This window comes from Zingiber officinale, chromosome 6A, assembly GCF_018446385.1.
Source record: "Zingiber officinale cultivar Zhangliang chromosome 6A, Zo_v1.1, whole genome shotgun sequence".
NCBI lineage: Eukaryota > Viridiplantae > Streptophyta > Magnoliopsida > Zingiberales > Zingiberaceae > Zingiber > Zingiber officinale.
The window spans coordinates 143987026-144008122 of NC_055997.1; the positions used below are offsets into that span (position 1 = coordinate 143987026).

General features: G+C 39.4%; 3 protein-coding genes and 1 long non-coding RNA gene across 8 annotated transcripts; 2 read left to right on the forward strand and 2 right to left on the reverse strand.

Annotated features, from left to right (window-relative positions):
* Positions 1 to 1934: 1934 nt before the first annotated feature.
* LOC121998458 lies at positions 1935 to 7656 on the reverse strand. Of its 4 annotated transcripts, XR_006116509.1 has the most exons (5): positions 7503 to 7656; positions 7102 to 7273; positions 6721 to 6909; positions 2572 to 2632; positions 1935 to 2465 (listed from the first exon to the last, which is right to left on the reverse strand). It is a non-coding gene; the product is annotated as an uncharacterized LOC121998458 (long non-coding RNA). The 4 variants fall into 4 exon arrangements; XR_006116507.1 differs by having other exon boundaries at positions 1935 to 2632; positions 7503 to 7655; XR_006116506.1 differs by lacking the exon at positions 6721 to 6909 and having other exon boundaries at positions 1935 to 2632; positions 7503 to 7653.
* A 104-nt stretch (positions 7657 to 7760) lies between these two features.
* Positions 7761 to 11905, forward strand: LOC121998457 (DEAD-box ATP-dependent RNA helicase 22-like). The gene is made up of 8 exons (XM_042553397.1): positions 7761 to 8182; positions 8887 to 9168; positions 9573 to 9695; positions 10043 to 10485; positions 10819 to 11146; positions 11265 to 11417; positions 11502 to 11550; positions 11664 to 11905. Exons 1-8 carry the CDS (start codon positions 7817 to 7819, stop codon positions 11702 to 11704), a joined length of 1785 nt encoding a protein of 594 aa, XP_042409331.1. The 5' UTR covers positions 7761 to 7816; the 3' UTR covers positions 11705 to 11905.
* A 1029-nt stretch (positions 11906 to 12934) lies between these two features.
* On the forward strand, positions 12935 to 14246 carry LOC121998461 (peroxidase 65-like). Its single transcript, XM_042553400.1, has one exon. It carries the CDS (start codon positions 13166 to 13168, stop codon positions 14165 to 14167), a length of 1002 nt encoding a protein of 333 aa, XP_042409334.1. The 5' UTR covers positions 12935 to 13165; the 3' UTR covers positions 14168 to 14246.
* Positions 14247 to 15976: 1730 nt separating this feature from the next.
* LOC121998459 (exocyst complex component EXO70B1-like) lies at positions 15977 to 18352 on the reverse strand. Of its 2 annotated transcripts, XM_042553399.1 has the most exons (2): positions 17100 to 18352; positions 15977 to 17012 (listed from the first exon to the last, which is right to left on the reverse strand). In XM_042553399.1, exons 1-2 carry the CDS (start codon positions 18233 to 18235, stop codon positions 16331 to 16333), a joined length of 1818 nt encoding a protein of 605 aa, XP_042409333.1. In that variant the 5' UTR covers positions 18236 to 18352; the 3' UTR covers positions 15977 to 16330. The 2 variants fall into 2 exon arrangements, with proteins under 2 accessions (XP_042409333.1, XP_042409332.1); XM_042553398.1 differs by having other exon boundaries at positions 15977 to 18352.
* Positions 18353 to 21097: the final 2745 nt, after the last annotated feature.

The window sequence follows — 21097 nt, forward strand, 5'->3', positions numbered from 1 at the left end:
TTCATTTAGGGTTTGTACTTGGATGGAAGATATGAAGGAGAGGAGGGATGTGACAAAGATGTACATAAATGAAGGAGCTTCATATGTAATTTAATGATCCCTTTCCTTCTCTCCCTAACGTTTTCACTCTAAGTTCACAATAGTACAAGAAGAAATGTAGTCATTGGATACATTAGTGCTATGGCAAGTATGATACAAGGAAAAATGCCGCAAACATGTCATTTTACAAGGCAACTTGAAATTTGCTCCTACGCAAAGTTTCAACAAGTTCTGAAAATAGTTTGTTAGGGTAATAAGATATTATTCTCCTTGAGATCCCATGAAAGCTGCTTGATCAATAATCATATTAAATAAACCCAAATAAGATTTTAATTTGTGAGCAATAAGGACTCACAACATAGCTTGGACTTGATCCATTATGAAGCTAGTTTTATGATCTATATATGGACCCTCCAAAAAAAGAGGATTGGCAAATCAATCAAAGGCGGGGCCCACTTCATAGACAGCTAACAGCTCCATTCATCTTCTACCTTAACCTAACCATTCTAGCTGACATTTCTTTTCCATTGGCTTTCCTTAGTATCATAATCTAGTGTTGTTCTTGGAACCCAACGTCAACACGCATCTTCTTGGTTTTACTTCTTTACAGAATGGATGTCACATGGGTGGAAAAATGATTCTTATGACACCAAAGATGGACACTTGTAGGTTCTCTTTCGTAGGCACATTGATTGATGGATTCCTCATCAAACAGCAAGGAAGTGGAGTCCACTGCTTTGTAGAATGAGACTGATTGAAAATTGCTGAAATAAAGCAAGTGCATAATCCTCATAATGCCACCAAATAGAAATCATGGACCATTCTCCTGCAGTCTGTCAGGAGGGTAGAAGATTGAGAGCCTCTAATTGATGACGATGGTGTATCAGGGGTTACTGATGGATCTACAATTATTGCCCACACTAACTCCTCCAGTAGCTTGTCTAGTGGACTCTCCAAAGCATTTGATTCCAATCCAGTGGATGGGTGGTGGTCTCAAGCTCATATCATTGGAAAAGAGAAGAAAAAAGGATTAGGAGTCGATATTTATCTAATTTTCAAATGGCAAGTAAGCAACGAGGTTGTCCTTCAAAGTGCCACTAGGAAAAGGAGCTCAGTGGAACATGAAGGTGAAGAGGGTATGCAATAAAGGTAACAGTGAAGAGAGACAAAAAAATAAACTATCTCATATAAAATTATAATAACAGTTACACTGAAGAGACAAGTAAATAAACTCCATCTCATATAAACTAATTCCTAACACGTTAATAAGAAGTATCCTTCTTTCACAAGGCAGTATTTGCAAATACAATGTTTCTCCTAAACCAAGTAAACAAGCAGTGTTTTTCTAGAAATTGCATATTTGGTATTTCTAATGGCAATTGTGCTGTGTGTAAATGGTATATCTCCTAAGTCATCTCACAAACTTTACTTCTTCAATAGAAGAATTATCTGGACAAAAGTGTAGGTTTAAGTAAATGTTTCACCTCAACTATATCACATCTGTATGAAAAGAGAGGTTTTGGTAATTTGAATTCATAATTTTACTAAAGAATTGTCAAATATTTATTTATTATTTCCCATTGCATTCACATTGATCAATTTTAGTTTACCTCACAATGGAATAAGTTAAACATGATACATCAAAAGAAGTATTCAAAGATTAGGTAATGGAGAAAATTATAAATAGTATCTATGCAACTGTTACATTATACTTCATCCAAATATTTACATGGAAGCATGGAAAAAACTAAGTGTTTCAAAGTAGTTTATCAGCATATGCAAGTATCCAAATGAATCAAAAACTATTTTTCCTTCAACTCAAGTATCATCTATCATCAATTTTGATATATATATATATATATAGTTGAGGATTCAACATTAGTGTGAGAGGAAAAGTTTCTGCAAACACATAAAGTAATCATTGTTGAAGCTAATCAATAAAGGATCAAAATGGCAAAGCAATGTTGTCCTAGATAGATTCAAAATAATTAGTAGCTGTCAGAATCAATTTGGCATGATAATTAAATGTAAGTTAATAAAAATAAGAGGTGTATATAAAAGAGGATCTCATGCCATTATCAAGAAGAGCATAATCATCTGGCAACAACAAAAATATGTAAATACTGCATCAGAGGCAGAGCACAAGAAAGTTTCAGCAACTAATGCAAAAAAAAGAGAGAGTTGAGCAGCATTACTATCTCAATTTTTAGTCAAACCTTCACCACATAGAATATCAAATGTACTATGAAGGACAATTGTAAAGGGCTAGAACGCATGGTTCTGTAAACCAAGAAATGAACAGTCAAACAATTGTCAGTTACAATCGCAACAAAACAGGATGGGCCTCCCCAAGAACATGTAAGATTGTCATAGCCAATGCCACGACGAAGTCAGTTCCATGAACCTGAGCATGCTGTTTATAAGATCTGAACACACAATTTATTAAAAAAAAAAAGTCATATATCATTGGGCATGCCAACAACATAGACACAAAAACTAATAGGGTGGATACAGTGGGATATAGTGGCCAACCATGTTTTTGAACAGGAGCATGGTGGCAGCTTATATAATCAAGGACTTGTTTCTCTTCACACTACAAGAAAATTGCCATATTTAGACAGACAATAAACAACAAGCAAGGCCAAAGGGCCCTTCATAACTAACATGAGAGGCTATCAAGAATATTTATGTTACAGCTTTAATTGCATTTGCCTCCCTCTAAGGAAGATGTTCATTATTTAACAATCATGTTCAGTTCAGCCACAACAAAAAGCTCTTCTGTTATATTGAAACAATCCAAGTACATTGATGAAGTTGGTACTGAGTTGGAGAAGACATTCTTAGCTTGAATATGGGTTAGACATGGGAAATGCATATTCCTTTCAGAAACTACCTAGAAATGAATCATTTTTCTTCAACAAAATGGCATATGTTACCAACATCATGGGAATAAACTATAAACTTAAGCTTGTGCATTATCCGAAGAGTCCATGTCACATAAAAAATAAGACAATAACTGAATTACATTAAATAAAGAATGATAAAACAGAAGTATACCATTAAAAGGTGGAGATCAAGCACACAAAATATCCAATCAACAAAGCCTAGTGTAATGTCATAGAAAGCCTAGTGTAATGGGCAGGTGTCATGGGATCCAATCAACAAAGCCTAGTGTAATGACAGCATGCTCTATTACTGGTGCCTATAGTAAATATCCATGTATGATCATGAATACATTAATGCAAACTAACAAGATCAAACATTTATATCATGATCAAAAGGGGAGCAACCAAGAACTGTAGAAAGATTATAACAGTTCAATAATGTCATAGAAACTAAGCTATCTCCTTTGATTTTACACACAAAGTCAATAAACATAACACAAGAGGTACTATTAAGATACCTCAATGAGCACAAATGCATACACAGAAACAATTAGTATTCTCCACTCATATGAACCAGGTAATGGGATTTCCCAAGTTAAAATGCAAAATCATGTTAAAATTGAAAACTCATGCTGCTTCCTCAAATTAATGCAAAGAGCAATTCAGAAAACAAAAAAGTTTATTCTATGGTATTTAACCAAATCCAATTCTGCAGCATTTAATCAGATGCTCTGACCTAAAGTTTGATGAACTTCTGAATATCTGTACCTTTCTAGGATTAAAAAGACTCAAATTGTTAACCAGCTTAATCTCAATTCACACAGAACTATATTAACTAATATCTAAGTCCTTTTGCATTCTATATTTGCTTAAGCCAATCAAGTCACTATTAATTTGACATCAGCAACTGAATTAGCTTTAAGATAGATAGTTTTATCCCTATTATCTGAATCTGATTGATAAACACTCCCATTTAATTTACACACATTGACCAGACAAGCTTTTAGAAAAGTGAACATCAATGTTGTTAGCATGTTATATTAGAGGTTGTTTATTTGAAGGAAAATGATAAAACTCTGTTTTTTTCTATTTGTACTATATTTCACACATAGGAGAAGAATAATACAATTGAAGCACTAACATTTACAATCACAGTTCAAAGTCTGTATATTTACTTTCAATAATAACTGCTTTAGAGTAAGGAACACCAAATTATGATAAGATTTTGTTGGTGCAATTATGCCCCAATTGGTCAAGTCTGACAAGATTGTTTTGATTTGGCTGACAATGGGTTTAACTTAGGTTCAACCTATATGAATCAGTATTTCTGATGTGTTTGTGTTTAGGTGTAGAAACTTGACTAGTAATTGTAGGTGTAGTGATAACTCAACACGTGTGTTAAGGTTGGAGGAAGTCCAAGTAGGTAACATTGATTGGATACTTGGCATATGGAGAAGTATAACAAATGTTGGTAGAAGGAAAAGCTCAAGAGGACCTTAGTAGATGGAGAAGATCAATTGGTGTTGGCCAAATGCTCAAGAGATCAAGGTTGGCAAAGAACACAACAAGTGTAGATGAGGAAGATCCCTAGAGGTGAGACCTCTTGGTAGATGAGGTGGACCCAGAGGCACGACCTCTTAGCAAAGGAAGACTAAATGAGCTTGAGAGATCATGAGCGACTTGTAATTTGGGTTTTATGTATAAAAATTTACTTAAGCAAGCATTCAACAAGGAACATGTGTTATCGGTCATAGTCAACGAATGATCAGGATCTCGAGTCAAATTGAGATCAACAGTAGATTCAATCCACTTCTACTGGCAAATGGAAGGTTTTATTTTAGCTTGAGTCGACTGAACACGAATTCAATCAACTCAAATGGTTTGAGTAAACTAGATAGTCAACTATTGAATACAGCTTGAGTTAACTAGCTCTGTTTTTGAATTGAGTTGACTAAAGTGGACATAAGTCAACTCAATAAAGTGACTATTGGAGGATAAGGATTCAGAAATAACCATGTAAGCTGACTTATAGAGGCTTGATTATATTTGAATCAACTAGAATCTTGATCCACTAGCAACTGAGTTTGCAATCTTATCCAATTGAGTTGACTCATTGGTGTTGGATCGGTGGAATGAATTTGAGTAATTAAATAGAACTAGCAAAGGTTTGAGTTGACCGAAATTATATAGAACAGTTGTAAGAAGCTAATCCAAGTTTGGTTTGAACACTATAGATACAAAGGCAAGAGGAGTTTGACCTAGAACAAGTGCAAGACATTTTACTACAACTCTGCTACTCAGAATTCACGCTTTACAATTCTTGTGAACCCCAAGAGCTTGAGATTTCTACTTCCAAGCTCTTGTAAAATTTGATTTTCTTTCAAGTTATTTTTACAAGTATTTGTTTTATATTCTATAAAAAAGGATATACACTTAATACTATATCTTCCACACACACCAAAAGGATCCCCATACATAGGCTTGTGAGCTCATGCATTAAGCCATACATTTTTTTTTTTTTTTTGGCAAAGCATGGAACCATTGAATATGATTGTCATTCATCAAACAAGAAATGAAGACAACATTAAAGCCCTCCTACAGAAAGTTAAAAATCATGAAACAATGAAATGGAAACACTTCAATCATTTGGATTTTGTGGAACAAGAAAAATGCCCTTGTGACTACTTGGAAATCAAAACAAGGAATTATGGATGAGAATTGAATGTAAATGGATTGCGCTCAAATTATATTTATATTAGAAAGGAAAATGCAAATAAAAGAGGAATAGAACATTGAAATAACATTCAAAAAATTTAAGTACATATACATGAATCAAATTTTGCTGATTCAGGACCAACATAGTTACAATGAAAATCAGTACTTATCATATGCATACAGTAAGTTATCATCAAATAGCAATTATATTCTTTAACTTGATTTTGTTTACAGATCAAAACTCTGAACTAAAGCTTTGCCGGAGAAGTCTCTTCTTGTACAACTCTAGTGACCATGAATGTAAGGTTCTTAAAAGACCTGACCCTTGAGCCCACATAAATTTCTGAAGGGGACCTAAAATGAGAAAGGTTTTAGGATGGAAAGTAGAAACAGAAGTCCTAGTCAAAAGATACACTCAAATTGTGCAGTTGTAGTTGTATATTTAGCATTAATTTTTATGACTAGTATAATTTCTGTTAATCACTATGCAATTCAAGCAGGTGATCATCTTGAATAAGTGTTCAATCCTTAGATGAAAGATATCGACCAGCACCAAATCTGAAGCAGTAGCAATAAACTATTTACCAAATAGTTGTGGTAGTAAATGAGTGTCAAATGTAACCGAAGGTTCTAAACACAAATATTCAACAATAAACATACAAGCAACCACAAGAATAGTGAGGATATCCCTCATCCACCTTCTTCATCTTATTTTTGTATGATATGAACCTCTTAAGTGCGGTATCTTCTTCTAAGAGTTGTCAAAACTGAAACTACTGCTCTATTAAGAATGCAGAAAGAAGAACAAAAGCAGTTGAGTACAAATTATTCAATACTTAGCCAAGAACATGAAAACATGGAGACTCAAATTATGAAGATCCACTAAAATCAGAAATGTGAAAGTCATGGAATGCATTTAAGCTTCTACAAAAATTGAGTTCCATTTCTTCAATATCCTATCCTTTTATATCCTCTATCTTAAGCTATATGTAACTTCAAACGGATGCACTATTTTTTTCATATAGTATTTTCACATTGGTTGCTATAGGAAAGAATCCAATAAAATCGTTTGAAATATGACCTTTAGGAGACTTATCATAGAATATAGTCACTACAACTGAAGATAACATCCAAATGTTCTTGATAGGAAATAATCAGTCGACAACTAGAGTGGTTAACAAGTTGCAAGTAACATAATCGCTCCACTGTCAAATCATGGTTTTTCCATTTGATGTCATATTCCTGGGTCCATTGAGTTCTTGGAGAGGATCTGCTTTGCAAAAAAGGTCTCAGAATTCCTTGAACAAGGATTAGACTAAGTAAAGCGTGTCTAAGTAGCTAAATCTTGGAGTTTGACAGCGATAACACTTCATAAATGATGAACATTAAGGAAAGAGTGATATTATTAAGTGAAATATGACTATTCCAAAACTGCAGAAAATCTAGAAATATGATTGCATACCCATTTCCCAAGCAACTCTTTTTCTAATTCTTGAGGTTGAAAAAATATTGGATGGAAAAGAGGCTGGAGGAAGTCTCCTGTTAGCCATGGATCGAAAGCCTTATAATCGACCGCAAAGAAGTTCCCTTTTGTCAAAACCATTCATAAAAGATGCCTCATCTTTTTGGTCGATCTAATAAAGTGAAATAGCATAACTATTAGAAACTTCTCATGGATCCATAAATCATGAAAATTAAACAGAATGACGAAGAGGGGAGTCAACGATTGGATGCCCATCCTACATCCTTATCTCGAACTCCGAGGTCGATGGAACAATGAACCAAGAATGAGAAGGCAGTTGAATAGATCAGACATGAAAAGAATAAAGATCGTCACAAAGAGAAACGATTGCAGAAGAAAACCTGAGAGTTCGAGCGGAGGCTCGCGACGAGCGTCGTCGTTCCGGCGAGTGTTCGGAAGGCGGCCGCGAGAGAAGGTGATAGAACAGGAGCATGGTGGAGTTCTAGTTAAGCGCTTTCGCGGACCCGCTTAAATAGACCCGAATAATAAATTGGATCCGATAACTGTACTACCTACCTGAGGACATTATAATTATAATGGACCTGAATAAAACGGATCTGAAAACATAAAACCCGATAACCCTTCCCTAAGCTCTGGAGTATCATAGTGGAGGCGGCGGACGCGCTGAGGCGAAGCGAACGCAGACTACGCAGTGATGAACACTCTTCGCCAAGCTCCTCTTGTCCATGGCTTCGTCGCCGCGCTATCTCCGCGAGCGTTCCACTCCGTACGAATTCTATTCTTTGCTCCACGGCCGCCCTTGAGGCCTCCAAACTGTCGGACCTCCTTGTCCTTCCCCTGGCCCAGGCTGACGCCCCTCGCCACTGCCAGAGCCTTTGCCTCCGCCGCGGCGGACGTCTCAGAAGAATCGTCCGCGGAGAGCGTTGATAGGTCAGGAGGCTGCGGGAACGGTAGCTATTTCTACGCGGGAGATGGCGTCTCTTGGAATTCCCTGGGGATCTCTGACCGCCTCAGCCGTGCTCTCTCCACTGCTTCCTTGCAGAAGCCCTCTCTTATTCAGGTATCTCCCGTCCCGTGTCGTGTTTTGCCTTCATATGTGATGGTTGGGCTATTACGGTCGGGTACCCTTCCGTATGTTTGAATAAATGCGTAGCCGGACATTTTTGAATCTTCGACTTACTGCGGCTCCAACTTACATTTGCTTGATTCTTGAGCAACTTTTTTCATTAAATTGTCCATTGCTTCCATGCAGAAGCCCTTTTGTATTCAGGTCTCTCTGGTACCACGTCCTGTTCTGTTTCCCAGTTTGTTGATTAATCTATCACTGTTATAGCCTTCTATTTTGTTGAATAAACGCGTATCCTAGAAAATCCGGTTTTGGAATTTCAACTTACTCTCTATCCATACGTTTAGTTCGTGTTTCTGAGAATTGGAGACTTTTATCTTGGAGCCTGGCGTAAATATTACTCATGACTAAGTGGATATTGGTATGCAAAAGGAGTAGCTAGATGGGAAATAACTGACTGATTTGCTTAAGGATTGGTTTGTTCCTCTACTTAAGATGTCCATCAAAAACCTTGTCTTCTCCTCCTCATCTCTTCTCTCATATCTTGATTCATATGTTCATTGTTTTTAACTCTTATCTAAAGTTCCCTTTGCACTTCTGATGTTGAAGTCAGTTATTTACGTTTATGTTGCTACCGTTTAGAAATTGTTGTATTTAGTGTTTAGACATTGAAGTCTATATATGATTGTTTTTCTCAGGCAGCTTCTATTCCCCATATTCTTACTGGTGAAGATGTGATAATTGCGGCAGAGACAGGAAGTGGTAAAACGCATGGCTACTTGGTTCCACTAATTGAGAAAGTATCTAGTAATTTGGACCCTCATGAAGATTTATCTGAGGGAAGTCACAGGAAGCACAAGACATATCTTGTCCTTTGCCCTAATGTGATGCTTTGTGAGCAAGTAGCTAACATGGCCAATGGTTTGATCGACGATTCTGGTGAGCCAATTGTCAAAGTCGCAGCAGTTTGTGGACAGAAGGTAAGAACCAGGCTCTACATTTGGTTCAAATTATGTGGCTGATGTTGGATTATCAATTGGTTAAGTACCATTTCTCAGTTGTTTGCAATTTGTACAGCTGCCAATTGATTTATGATGCTTCATCTACAAGTTTGTTTTTATGTCTATCAGATTTTTATAACCATAGGTTGCTTTGTGATCTATAAATTAGAGCCTTTTCATTTTGTCTCAAACTTTCTTTGTCTTCATTTAAATGTCAAAGTGGTTAACAAGTTGCAAAAATACAACTTTTCTCCAAAGTCTGTTTAACCCAGTTATACATGAGCACATGCAAAGTTCTTTAGATGAAACAGCCTCTGAAGGATGATGATATTGTGTTAGTGCTTTATTATTCACACCTCACTGTTCTAAAATGGTTATTGTAGGGATGGCCAAGATTTCAGCCTGATATTCTTGTCTCTACTCCAGCTGCTCTGTTGAATTACCTGTTTGACTTTGACCCAGAGAAAAAGCGGCGTGCTACTTTTTTTAGAGATATCAAATCTGTGGTAAGTTAGCTCCTTGAACTTATTTAGATGGACCAGAAATGGGTTTTGTTTTCTGTTCTCAAGTTAGGAATAGCTAGTAACTAGTAACTAATGTTATTTTCAATTAGAAATATATATATATATATATATATATATATATATATATATATATGAAACTGACTGATAATCATGAGCAACTGAGTGTAAATCTATTTTTGTTTTATACTAAATGTTCATATGGATGTATAACTGTCAGTGATGGTGGTTTAAATAAACACAATTTGTTACGTTTATGAACTTATTTTGAAATAAATAGATTTTGTTGTTAAGTTGAAAGGCATTCAGTCTGATTATCTTTTACAATACAGGTGTTTGATGAAGCAGATATGCTTCTCTGTGGTAGTTTTCAAAACCAAGTTATCCGTCTAATACACATGTTGCGTTTTGAAGAAAAATTATTGTCTAGGGCGGAAGCTTCTGGAAAAGATATTGTGATCGACACAAGCAGTGAACACAATGTAGAGCTTGAAGTTGAAGATACAAATTATGAGCTGCTTCTTGATAATGATGAGGAAGAATCTGATAATCCCATTGGCAATGATGTTCCTGAAACTGATGGCACAGAACCATTGAGTGGCAGGATCAAGGACTGGAGGAGAGTTAGGAAACATTATACACGCAGTAAACAGTATATTTTTGTTGCTGCCACACTTCCTGGTAGTGGGAAGAAAACTGCTGGTGGAGTGCTGAAGCATATGTTTCCTGATGCCACATGGGTCAGTGGAAGTTTCCTCCATCGACACAGCCCTAGGTCGGTATGCTATTCTTTTTCAGAAGTTCGACCATAATATTTTTAATTGAAGTGGGAGAAATTCTGCTTGGATAAGTATCAAGCAATTTGTTGCTTTACAAAATGTTTGCAACTCATACCAATGCTAAATGTTCATTTTATGAAGAATGTTTGATGAGATTTAACCGTGTGGTTTGTGAATTTAGAATTTTTTATCATGCTGGTTCATGTGAAATAGCAAACAACTCTTCATTTCTCAATCCACACAGTCTAACAATTAATTTATTATAGGCCATTTTTGCATTTATATTCTATTTCAATGACAAGGTTGCTATGCCTTCTACTGGGCCACAGGTTAGAGCAGAGATGGATTGAAGTAACAGCTGAGACACAAGTTAATGCCCTTCTTGATGCAGTAAACTATAGTCAGAGATGTCGACCCCAAGACTCTCATGCCCATGCATGCAGGACCATGGTTTTTGCTAATACAGTTGATGCTGTTCGATCAGTTGCAAAGATATTGGAAAGTGCTGGGTTTGAATGCACTTTATACCATAGAGAAGGATCTATAGAGGAACGTACAAATAACTTGAACCATTTTCGTGAAAAAGGTGGGATTCTTGTCTGCACAGATGCTGCTGCGCGGGGTCTTGACATACCAAATATCTCACATGTCATTCAGGTATATATGCTGGTCTTGCAGTAACAGCTGATACACAAGTTAAATGATTCATAGAGATGTTACTGGTTTGTTATCTGCATCGTTCTAAGGACTAATTTCATCTTTGGTTCAAGTAAAGGCCGAGTTTGCTACATCAGCTGTTGATTTTCTCCATAGAGTTGGGCGTACAGCCAGAGCCGGTCAGTCTGGAGCTGTCACTAGTTTGTATACCAAATCCAACCGAGATCTTGTATCTGCCGTCCGCCACGCCGAGAAGATCGGTCAGCCTGTGGTAAGTTTAAACTCAAATTTTGTCTCATCAAGGAAGAGATAAGAGATTGCAATCTTGCTAAAGTCTGATTCTGTTTGCATTCAGGAGAAAGCGTTTAGCAGGAAAAGAAGCTTCAGAAACAAACTTAAAAAAGGTACGAGTAAAAGCAGATTTTCCTTTTCCTAGCACATCAATCTTCCTTTTGATCATTTTCCTACACCACCTTTTGCACCACTTCGGATCACCTCCATCCTTGGATTTTTGCAGGTCGAAGTAAATTCGAAGATGCCTCTTTACTTTCAGCTTAATAGGAACGAGTCATGGAAATTTTTCCCTTGAAAAAGAAACGACAGAGATGTGATTTCGTTTGTAATGAGCATGCTACGTGCTTAACCATCATGATGTTGTGTTGTGATGCACTACTTCTGCAACCTGGCATTTGAATGACATCTTTTGTGACAAATTTTTTAAATCTGTAAATCTATAAATTTGCAACGATCTTTTTATTATTGCGAAACTTAAATAATAATAAATCTATGAATCTGAGACTGAGGTAAAATGTTGGTCAGGATTGGGGGCCCACGTGGACGACTGGATTAGGGACCCCACCAGATACATGCACTTGATTAGTTTAGTTTGGCAGCTCCATCTGCGGCGGGAACACTGCCTCATCTCCAATGCGGTACACTGCGAGTGCACCTCATCATGTTGAAGGGCAAAAAGAGAAGGGCATCTCAGATTCCTTTTTTCAAAATAAATCGCGTTTTTTTACTTTTTAAGAATAATCTTGGCAGCTCCCTAAACCCTTATTTTGATGGTTGTTACTACAATATTAAAAGCTAATACAATATTATTGCACTATTATAATAATTATTTAGTAACTTTTAAAATTATTTTTTTTAATTATGTTACAATGAGTTTAATTGATTAAAAATAATTTTAATAAAATTTAAATAATTTTGATCAAACCGATAATAATGTTAAATTTAGAATTAAAAATTCAAGATTTCTAGGTTGAGGATATAGAATTTTTCTACTAGAACATCTACTTAGTAACTTCTATAATTATTTTAAAGTTATTTTGATTCATTTAAAATAATTTAAATAAAATTTAACTAATTTTGACCAAATTTATTAAAAAAATATTTTGATATAATAATATTCATAATTTAAAGTTTAAAATTAAAATTTTAAGATTTTAAAATTTAGAATTTAAGATAATTTAGAATTTAAGATTTAAAAAGTAAGTATGTGGCAGGTACTTAGTTGTTTTTATAACTATGTAATAATTAACCGTAACTTCCCTGACCATTTAATGTGATTTTAATCAATTTAAAATGATTGTAGTGTCGTTTAATTAATTCAATTTAATAAAAAAAATATTTTAAATAACAACATTTTATGCATAATAATTTTGATATAAATAAAATAATTAATTTTCATGTTGGAATAGCTACTTGATATTTTCGAAAAAACTAAAATGTCCTTTTAGTGATTATCATTTTCAATAAATCTGGACCACATTTTATCTTTGCCCCCATATTAAAACGGTACGAATCTAAGAATATTTGTTTGTTAGAGGAGACCGCAGTTAGATTAATCGCACCGCCAAACGGTCGATTCACTGTGCGTATCTTGTCTTCTCCTCTGCTCCTGTTTCGCTAGATTTGGCAGGCACCGAACGGTCTTCTAATCCGTCACCGCAATCTACGCTGCTTAATTCACTTATAAGGCCACAGCTCACTTAAGTCCGCTGCTTTTGCACTCCAATGGCGAACCAGCTCTACGGCCGGCCTCCATGGCTGCTGCTCGCCGCCGCCGCGGTGCTCTTGCTGGCTTCCTCTGCGGCCTCCGGGCTGACCACCGGTTACTACCGCAAGTCCTGCCCCAGGGCGGAGCAGATCGTGGCGGAGGTGGTGATGAACAAGCAGATCACCAGCCCGACCACGGCCGCCGGCGCGCTCCGCCTCTTCTTCCATGACTGCTTCGTCGGCGGCTGCGACGCCTCCGTCCTGGTCTCCACCAACGCTTTCAACCGCGCGGAGCGCGAGGCGGACATCAACCTCTCCCTCCCCGGCGACGCCTTCGACGCGGTGGTGCGCGCCAAGACAGCGCTGGAGCTGGCCTGCCCCGGCGCGGTGTCCTGCGCCGACATCCTCGCGCTCGCCGCCCGCGACCTGGTGACCATGCTCGGCGGGCCGTTCTTCGCCGTGCCGCTCGGCCGCAAGGACGGGCTGGCGTCCCGCGCCTCCGCCGTGGAGGGCAACCTCCCGCGGCCCAACATGACGGCGGGCGCCATGGTCGCGCTCTTCGCCGCCAAGGGCTTCTCGGTGCGGGAGATGGTGGCGCTCGCCGGCGCGCACACGGTGGGGTTCTCCCACTGCAAGGAGTTCGCGGCGCGCATCTTCCAGGGAGGAGGAGCGTTCGACTCGGCCATGGAGCCGCGATTCGCGCGGGCGCTGAAGAGGGCGTGCGCCAACTACCTCAACGACGGCACCATCTCCACCTTCAACGACGTGATGACGCCGGGGAAGTTCGACAACATGTACTACCTCAACCTGAAGAGGGGGCTGGGGCTGCTGGCGTCGGACCAAGCACTGGCGGCCGACGCGAGGACGCGGCCGTTCGTGGACCTCTACGCCTCCAACCAATCGGCCTTCTTTGGCGACTTCAGCCGCGCCATGGTGAAGCTCAGCCTCGTCGGAGTGAAAACAGAAAGCAATGGGGAGGTCCGGCGGCGGTGCGACCAGTTCAACAACCTGGCCACCTGAAACAAGATTGAAATCTTTAATTTGATTGCGTTATTGTTGTCGCTGGTTTGAATCGATGAATACAATTATTTGGAGTAAAGATTTGTCATCGTTTTATCTTATTTATATCATGGAAATACAGTATTGCTCTTTCCTGGACGGAATTTCGTGCTCTGTTTTGCGCATGCTTCAGTATGATCATGGCGATGGATTTAGATTCCTCGACTGACTGAAACAGAGATGACGCTGAAGTACTTACTCCATGCTCTTCTGCAATGCATCATAGAAGATCCAGTACTGATCTCAGTGGTAAACAGTCAGATTCTGAAGCTTTCGGCTAAGGGGGAAGAGTTAGAATTAGTATAAGAATAATATTACAAATGGTCTAAATATGAACAATAATAAAAAAAAAAGTTTCATCATGGTTCGGATCTTGCTCACATTGTAATGAGCATACATTCCATGTCTTCATCAATTGTCTCAAAAAAATTATAAGTATTTTTATTTGTGATAGAAGTGAATAAAAAAATTATAAAAGAAAATTCCTTGGTTTATCTCAATCCTCTTTTCTTTCATTTTAGTTTCAGCTAAGCAGAATCTCTTGTATAGATTAGTACCATTACCTTAACAACTCATATACGAAATAGGATTTGGATTGGGTATTTGATTGTTCTAGTTCTTCAAATAATATTTATCTTCTAGTAAGATGAGAGCATACATGTTCTTCCAATGTGATATTGATTCCTGAATCATTAGTTTAGTTGCTATATATCTTCCAATTGTATAATTATTACTTTGTGTAGTTTGAGATGATCTTTAAATTCTTCATACTTTGTGTCATAATTGGATAAGAAATTATTTCCTTTAACTTGGAACTTCTTTAATACCTTGTGCATATTTGTTTAATCCATGCATTATATATATTTTATTTCCTACAATATCTCACAACTATTCAATCATAGAAACTGACACCAGTTAGGGAAAAAAATCTAGCAAACAAGGTGATCCAAATTAATAGAGACGAAGAATAAATAAATAAATGAAACTTCCAAATATATGATATACAGTGTCTTGATTGGGAAAAAAAAATGCATGAAAGTTCATGTAAATGGAAAGCATGCTAATGTGAACTTTTGTATGAAGTTAATTAGTCATGTAGATTATACATAGATAGTAAATTAGCAATCAGAAAAAATGGACCACTACATCTTTCGAAGGAATTGTTAAGACCCTTTCGTATCTCTAGGTTCCAAAGTGCACCAATCAGAAATTAATTTCTAAAAGGAAATTAGCCTTCATGATCCCCTGGTTTCCTAGGACACTCTCCATCATTCAAGTCTTAGAATACTAGAAATTTCTTTCAAAAGTGTATGAACTTATGTAATATGCTAACATTTGTTGATTTATATTGGAAACAATTGCACATGAAGTATGAATTATGAATGTGAGAAAGAGAGTCTAAAAAGGCTATAACTAAAGGTGACATGTTCTGAAGTTTATGAGAGTCAAGGACTCGAGATCTGATTGCAGTAAATTCTAATTCTCTGTTTGGAATAAAAGTGCAAGCTCACACAAAAATTAAAAATCCATAGCTATAATAACATGTATCATTCTAAAATCCTCAAGTGGCAATACAACACATTGCCATGTTATTATAGTTATTTGAGACAAAAGAGAGAGAGAGACAGAGATTGCAAGCATACCTACTTGGATTTGTGATGTGTTATCTCTGATCTGCAAACTTCTTGAGATGAATCAGATATTATAAAGAAAAAAAGTAAAAGAAACATCTAGAGTTAGTTAATGCCACCCCACCACAACTCAATAAGCTTCATAGCATGCAAAACTTATAAGAAAAAAGTGTACAATAACGTATGTTAAATTTGATGATTCTCAAAAGGACACTAGTAGTAGACGCTGTATGAACATGCTAAACAAATACTGAAATTGGAAAAAAGAAACAAATTTTCTTACAGAGGGAAACAGTAACTGGCATATCTCTAAAGGAAATCCATTAGCAAGTTCCTCTTCATATTTAGATGCGTTGCACCTCTGACTCCCCAACTACACAGCGTTCTTGAATACTTCCAATGAGCAGGGCTGCTAAGACTTAATATGATGTGTCTCCCTCTTAAGAATCTAAAGAATTTCAGCTTCCACAATCACCAGTCTCTTATCATAACATCATGAGTGAGATCTTCTTCTGTTGTGTTGAAGAGGATTGCACCCCTCAAAAAAATCAGACAAAGCCATTTCGAGATCCTCGACCGAGTACTTGATGTACAATTCCGGGTGTCTACCACTCTCTATATGTTGCCGGAAACGCCCAAGAAAGGCCCGGTATGCTGGCAACAACTTCTCTGAGATTGAAATCCTGAGCTCCTCCCTCAGCTGGGTGTCTGGCACAAACCAATGGGCTTGAGTTTTGTGAGCTTCGTCAAAAGAAGCATTGAAAGCTTTGAACCTATCCCTCAAAGTGGACTTGGAGACTCCCGATGAGAAGCTACCGCTGACATGAATACCCTCATCTCTCAAACAGTGGAGAATTTTGACCCATGTAGCTCTCTGATAGCTAGTTGCAGAAATTCGGAACTTCCCCGTGAGCTTTCTCAAGTAGTCATCGCCAATCATCTCACGAAGCTCTGATGAGCCCTTCACCTTGTGTACTATATAGTGGATATTATTCATCAGGAAGAGGTGCAAGAGAGCATTATCCCTGTATAGAGCGGCCTTGTTTTCAAGATTGTGTTGCAGAACAACTATGATCCAACTCAAGTGGGCACCGAGCGGAGTTTGGTTCTCAGACTCCGGGAAATCAAGCTCCAATGGTGCAGCTCCAGCTGCAGCAAAGTCATCACCAGATAATCTGGTGCTAGCTGATGGCCTTGTTAGTATAAGCTCCGTGAGAGTGAGCTTGTAGTCAGAGATGAGATTGATGTAATTCATGACGTACCGAGTTAGTGGGTGGATGGTACCGCCAGGGACCGGAGTCTTGGGTGGATCCCGAAGCACTGCGTTCTCAAACTCAGAAAGGATTCCCCTAATAGCCTCCGCGAGCCGAGAGAGAATCTCGGCGGCTTGGGTATAGATGGATTCGGCGGACTTGGATTGGAACACAAGCCCAACATCCGGGAGGAGATCAGATATTGTATCATGGAGGTCGATAATCTTGAAGAGCTTCTCCGGCGACCTACGGCCGATGCTGATGGCTTCGGCGAATCCAAACAGTTGGATAGCAGCGCCTTTGACTGTTTCGGTGAAAGGGGCATCATCAGCGATCCCAAGGCCATCAAAGATGCGTTCACAAAGGCGACGCTCGCTGGCAAAGACGATCCGAACGCAGATCCGGGCGGCACGGATCCAGCGCCGTATCTTTGCCTCAAGAGCGTCCCACTCGAGACGCTGGACTTCTCCGATGCTAAGCTTCTCCACCCCTAGATGCCGGAAGCAGACGTCTATCGCCGCCTTCCGGGATCCGGCGTATACCTGGACGCACTCCCGGCCGTACCCGGCGTCAATCATCCGCTCCGCGATGCTCCGAAGGTCATCTACCGCGTCCGCCGGCAGCAGATCCATCTCCCGGATACTTTTCATCGACCGGATGCTACTCCGGCGGATAGTGCTGCTCCCACCCACCGAATCAGAAGCAAATGATTCTCCTTCATGGCTTGCATTCACGCTGCCCTCGACGTCAGAAAGATCGCCGATCTCCTCTGCTGAAGCGGAGTTCATCGAGAGCGAGCTCAAATCGACGAGCGCTTCGACCTCAATCTCGGTCGCCCGCGAGAGCAACAAGTTCCGGAACTCGTCCTCGAGCCGCGCCATCGCGATCTGGATCGCGTTCTCCGAAGATGAAGAGGACGACCGCCGCGGGCTGCCCGCCCCGACCGGTTCCTTTATGGAGCGTCGGATCTCGTCGACGGCGCGTAGGTACCTCTCTGCTTCAGAGCGTTCCCCCGTGTCGAACAACATCCGCTCCTCCCCTCCCGAAGATGCCGTGGAGTCCCACCGCAAGATCAGCTTTTCCGCCGCCTCCAGGTCGGCCTCGGCCAGATCCGCCGACGACGCCGATCCTACTGACCCCTCCATCAAATCGCTAGGGTAATTTCCTTGAGGCAATCGCTGCTCCTGTACGGCGGCTGCGGCTGCGGCTCTTTTCCTTCTCCTCTCAAGACTCAAATCTCGTCTTTAATCGCGATGCAGAGGAAGAGAACGCCATGACTTTGACCTCCCGTGACGGAACAGAATATCCCTAGGTTCCGGCGCCACACCGTACCGAGAGGCCGTAATCGCCGTCCAAAATCTAACGGACCACAACTTTCCATCAATCATCAAACGGACTATATCGTGCCACGTTTCCAAACAAAAATCGTCTGGTGCCAAGTGGGACCCGTGGCAGAAATCAACGGCTCGAGGAGCTTCCTATCAAAAGACGGTCTATTCCTGTCCGTCGGATCGAGTTCATGAACTTACGTCGCACTGACCACTGGGCACGAGACACGTGGCCTTCGACCGACGTAACCAGACCCGAGAAACGCACCTCAGAAGGGAAAAGGCAGCCCCGGCTTTCAACGCCTCTTGATTGGGTGCGTAAGCCCGCGGTCCCCACTGACGAGTCTGCCTCAGGGAGGAAATCTTAAGCGGTTCTTCCCTGGCGTTGATTAACTGGCACAGCCTTGTCGTTGCTATGATGCACCGCACGGCTCACTCCCCCAACAAGGATTGTTTAGTAATTGAATACTTAATAAATACTAAATACATTCATTACACCAAAGATTTTATATGTCCACAATAACACAATAACTTGATATTAATTTTGGTTATGATAATGCTAATAAAGCCTGCCATGTTTATCTTAATAGTGATTAATACAATTACAATTATACATCCAAAAATGTTCGGCTTACGGAAGAAAGCATGCCACAATATAAAACTAACAATCAATAATCACCACTCAACTTTTAAGATTGATCCCTTAATCATGTTCGATATTGACAATTATTATTAGACACCAGTTAACGAGTGGTTGCTGGTTGTAAGCTCGCAATTAATGCAGTTGATGAAATGAAATATATCTCTTAAAATTAATTTAAAAATAATAAAATTTCATGTGAAAACACTGTCCAGCGCACAACAGACAGGATAGTGGGGGCACGTACGTGCAAGTTGGCCTAGTTAGATCTTGGGGACCACCCTATTTAATGGTTTAATTACGCCTTATTTTTGTGTAAATTTTAATAAGAATTTCTATCAGAAATTAACTGAAGCAAAATCAAACTCCAATGACTCTTCACTTAATGTTCCGACTATAGTGTAAAATACTCCTGATTTAATTTCAATTTTACATGACATTTTTCTTTAATAAAATAATAAACCTAGTATGTTGGGTTGTTGTGCCCCTTCTCTAAGTACTTCCGAATTTATTGAGATAATTGTGAAAAAAATTTATAAGATGGAATCTATGATTCGTTGATCGAAAGATTGAATATCTATTACTAATTTAAAAAATTAAATAAAAAAATATATAAAAAACTCTCCATTTAAGAAATTTCACACATTTTATATTGCTCTCAATTTGACTTTCCTTCCAAAAAAAAAAAAAACAAAACAAAATGATGGGACAAAAACAGATTCGAGTTGAATGCGACAAAAAAAATTATTATATAAATTTTAATAAAAATATTGATAAAATAGTATTCGCGCTGAAATACATTAGTTTTCTAAATTATTGTTCTTAAAGAAAATTAAATTAAGCCGTCTAAATCCAGAACGGATCCATAAATTAGAGTTAGGGACTTTAACATAATACATTTATATAATAAAAAAAGTCATTGTTGAATGAAGTGCTTGATATATTTTGAAATATAAAATCTATCTAAAATATAATATAATATATATATATTTTCTTAGTTAAATTTTGTTTAATATAAAAGATGGAACAATTAGTAAGAAAGTTATTTTCTATTTTATTATAAAATATTTATCTTCACATATTTTATTATTAAAAATATTAGCTCGGTAATGATGGTAAAAAATAAGTTAAAAGATTCCATTGATATTGATTCGGTGGTAAGAACCCGGGACCCCCTAACGAGGGGTCAATGTCACGTGGAGGTCAAAGGGCAGGTGGTCCGGCGAAGAAGGGTGAGCCGACCGGACGCATGGAAAGAGGGCAGGCCGATCGGCCTGCCCGTAAACGTTTGATAGGGAAAGACGCCCTGACAGGGGTCGGGGTTCCGACGCTCAATAAAATAGTAAATAATGACCGAGCGGAAGGCCTAGGAGAAGGCAGGACATAATGGGCGCGCCGGCCGGCTGGTGCGGGGAATTAGGGCCATCCAGACGACGCTCTTCGCGCCGGTCGGCCGGACGGACGTCCTGGCGGGGCGGCGAGTGAAGGATAGGAACATCTTCTGACAGCCGTCAAGTCCTATGGCCAGGCCATACTCTAAGTCTGACAACAAGGTGTTCTGTTGTCCCATCGAAGACATGATTGAACTGTAGCAGTATGGTGTCGGGTAAGTTCTCTGACAAGTACATACCGAGGTATGGGCTGCGGACACGTATGCGCCTCGGGGGATGTGCATTAGTTCTTTCATCGCTCTATATAAAGAGCATCTTCCTTTGCCGGAGGTACGCATTCTACAAACTTTGGAGCTACCCTTTTTCTGTCCGCTTACCTGACTTGAGCGTCGGAGGGTCGCCGCCGGAAACCCCTTCCCGGCCCGACTTCTGTGCAGGATCGCCGGAGCTTTGGAGGCCTGCGTTATCGACTAGGAGAGCGCCACGTGCCCAGCGTCCTTTGGTTCGACGATTCGGACAGGATCAATTTGGCGCCGTCTGTGGGAACGCTCCTGCATCCGAACGGGAACAATGGATGAGGTTGGACGACAACACATGGTGACGCTTTCGAACGAGGAACTCGACGCTCTGATCGAGATGAGGGTCGCC

Coding starts and splice junctions, on each gene's coding strand:
- LOC121998461 (XM_042553400.1), top strand. CDS start 13,166: ATGGCGAACCAGCTCTACGGCCGGCCTCCATGGCTGCTGCTCGCCGCC.
- LOC121998457 (XM_042553397.1), top strand. CDS start 7,817: ATGAACACTCTTCGCCAAGCTCCTCTTGTCCATGGCTTCGTCGCCGCG. Junction 10,486..10,818: donor CTCCATCGACACAGCCCTAG/GTCGGTATGCTA, acceptor ACTGGGCCACAG/GTTAGAGCAGAGATGGATTG. Junction 11,147..11,264: donor ATATCTCACATGTCATTCAG/GTATATATGCTG, acceptor GTTCAAGTAAAG/GCCGAGTTTGCTACATCAGC.
- LOC121998459 (XM_042553398.1), bottom strand. CDS start 18,235: ATGGAGGGGTCAGTAGGATCGGCGTCGTCGGCGGATCTGGCCGAGGCC.